At 41.3% G+C, this 2500-nt stretch overlaps 1 protein-coding gene across 2 annotated transcripts in view; it reads left to right on the forward strand.

Moving 5' to 3' along the window:
• LOC138051631 (uncharacterized) overlaps positions 1-2500 on the forward strand; it is a 23471-nt gene that overhangs the window by 13750 nt on the left and 7221 nt on the right. For both annotated transcript variants that reach the window (XM_068897871.1, XM_068897872.1), the window contains exon 7: positions 575-961. In XM_068897871.1, the coding sequence (XP_068753972.1) occupies positions 575-961 (387 nt within the window). The remainder of the gene's footprint in view (positions 1-574; positions 962-2500) is intronic.

Genomic DNA, 2500 nt, shown 5'->3' on the forward strand with positions numbered 1-2500 from the left:
TCTTAAATTAATCATACCTCTTCTCAAAAAACCGGAAACCCTAACGAAAAGTTAGGCATTTTTTAAAACAAAATAAAATGCGAAGCGAAACTCTTGCGTTCTTGAGAAGTGCGAGGAGTACTCCTGTCATTTCTTTACTAACCAATCACCGCTCGAAGTAGCTACAGTTAGCCATTCACAGGTTCAGAATTCTGGAGACATGTGATGAGTGCTCCTGTCCTTTCTTTACTAACAAATCACCGCTCGAAGTAGCTTCAGTTAACCAATCACAGGTTCTGAATTCTGGAGACATGTGATGAGTGTTCCTATCTTTTCTTTACTAACCAATCACCGCTCAAAGTAGCCGCAGTTAGCCAATTACAGTTTCTGCGTTCTGGAGACGTGCCACAAGTGCTCCTAACCAATCACCGCACGAAGTAGCTAGGTTAACCAATCACAGGTTGAGGCAAAGATATTGCAAAGACAAGACCTGTTCTTTTTTCCATACTCGAACAAAAACCCTTCTAACCATGTCAAAAAAAACAAAACAACAAAAAACAAAGAATTTTTAAATAAAATAAACTTCCTCATCTAGGAGCCACCCTTGGACTTTTTGGTTCACTGTGATGGCGCGTGGGGCGGCTACTTTTGCACAATGATCCGGGAACCACCAGACGCCACCCAACGCCAAGCAATTGCCGACGAAGGATTTGTTCCCGAGCTTCCTCTAAGCTTGTTTGTACAGAAGCAGCTGAAACGGATGAAAGATGCCGACACAATTACACTCGACCCGCACAAAGCGGGTTTCTGTACCTATCCAGCAGGTGCTATCGCATACAGAACAGCTAGAATCAATGATGTACTGAGCTCAATGGTGGAGGCGGACACACCCTACTACTACGGTAGTGTTAATTTAGGGAACTGGGGAATCGAAGGTTCTAAGCCAGGGAACAGTGCTGCCGCTGTATATTTGGCCAGTAAGGTAAGATAATAATGATTCTTTGATTATACTTCTTGAGTTGCTAATGAGTTGGAGATGAGTAGATGAGTTGAAGATTTAAGCCAATGACACACCAGGGGATTTGTACGTCGATCGCACTTGGCAATATTTCTTGCAAAACTTTCGCTCCAACAAGCGTACAAAGAGGCACCCTTTTCCTGCTGAGTTTTTAAGCCGTCCAAATCTCGAGAGTGCTTGAAAATTGTCAACTTTGTAATTTGGTGAAACAATAAACATTTCCTGAATCTACTTTTAAAGACGAACAAACTAAATGGCCTCTTAATGGGGTTTCAAATACTGGCTCAAAAGTTAGAATGAATAACACCAAATATTTTTACTCTTCCTGACAAGCAAAATGAATGGTAACTTTATAGGGCCAATTCTACTCTTCAAGACAAACAAATGAATGGTAACTTTGTGAGTTTTCACCACCTGGTTCAAAAGTTAGAATGAATAACACCAATCATTTCATACTCTTCAAGACAAGGTCACTTTATAGGGCCATTTCTACTCTTCAAGACAAGGAAAATGAATTGTCACCTCGAAGGATTTCACCGACTGGTTCAAAAGTTAGAAAAACACCAATCTTTTCTACTCTTCAAGACAAGCAAAATGAATGGTCACTTAATAGGGTTTCACCAATTGATTCAAAAGTTAGGACCTTATTGGTTTATGGGCAGTTGGCTTTTAGCAGGATACGGGTGAATCGTTGATATCTGTCATGCTAGATACAGAGAGATGATCTCGCGCGCTTTAAAAGTGTATACAAGGTTTAGCAGTTAAGGGTCTTGATTCTCGCATATATTTGAAACATTAAGAAATGCCCGCACTGAAACGGACAGATTAAAACACTGGGAGATCACTGCCCTACTATTTTTCGATAAGCAAAATATGACTACGGACGAGCAGTTGGGAGACGTATGCCAAACAGAAATAGACAATTTACAAGACCTTAACCAGTGACACGGCTCTCCATGTGAGACTCTTAGCTCCGTGTGTAGAGCCTCTGGCCGGTAATCGAGCTTCATGGTTCGATTCCCGTCAGCGACACAGGGTTCTCTTACCTCTTAACTCATCGTCATGAGAAAAGTACTGTATCTTCCAAATGAATTATCTCATTTAAAGATATTTAAATGTATTGTAGCGCAAACAGCGAAAGATAAGTACAGCAATAGGTACAGACAGACAGACTCTTTTATTTAAATGGAACTCAGTGTAGCCCTGTCAGAGTGCTTGTTCAGCAGACCTGCTGTTAATAGGGGCAATGATGGTATCATTTCGTGGGGATGATTCCATCAGCTCACAGAGCTAATATCATGGAAGCCGACTGCGCGTTCTTTACCCCTTCCTCCCTCTGTCAGTAATCCGTATGTAAAACTAAAGCTGCAAGGATCATGAAAAAGTAGAAACAGATGTTGCTGTTACTGAGAATTGAACTGGGGACCTTCAGCGCAAAAGGTAGCGCACTTACTAATTGCGTTATACCTGCAAGATAATCAACACTCGCGTGTATCTGTCTTT

This window comes from Montipora capricornis, chromosome 6 (genome assembly GCF_036669925.1).
Source record: "Montipora capricornis isolate CH-2021 chromosome 6, ASM3666992v2, whole genome shotgun sequence".
NCBI classification, from domain to species: Eukaryota; Metazoa; Cnidaria; class Anthozoa; order Scleractinia; family Acroporidae; genus Montipora; species Montipora capricornis.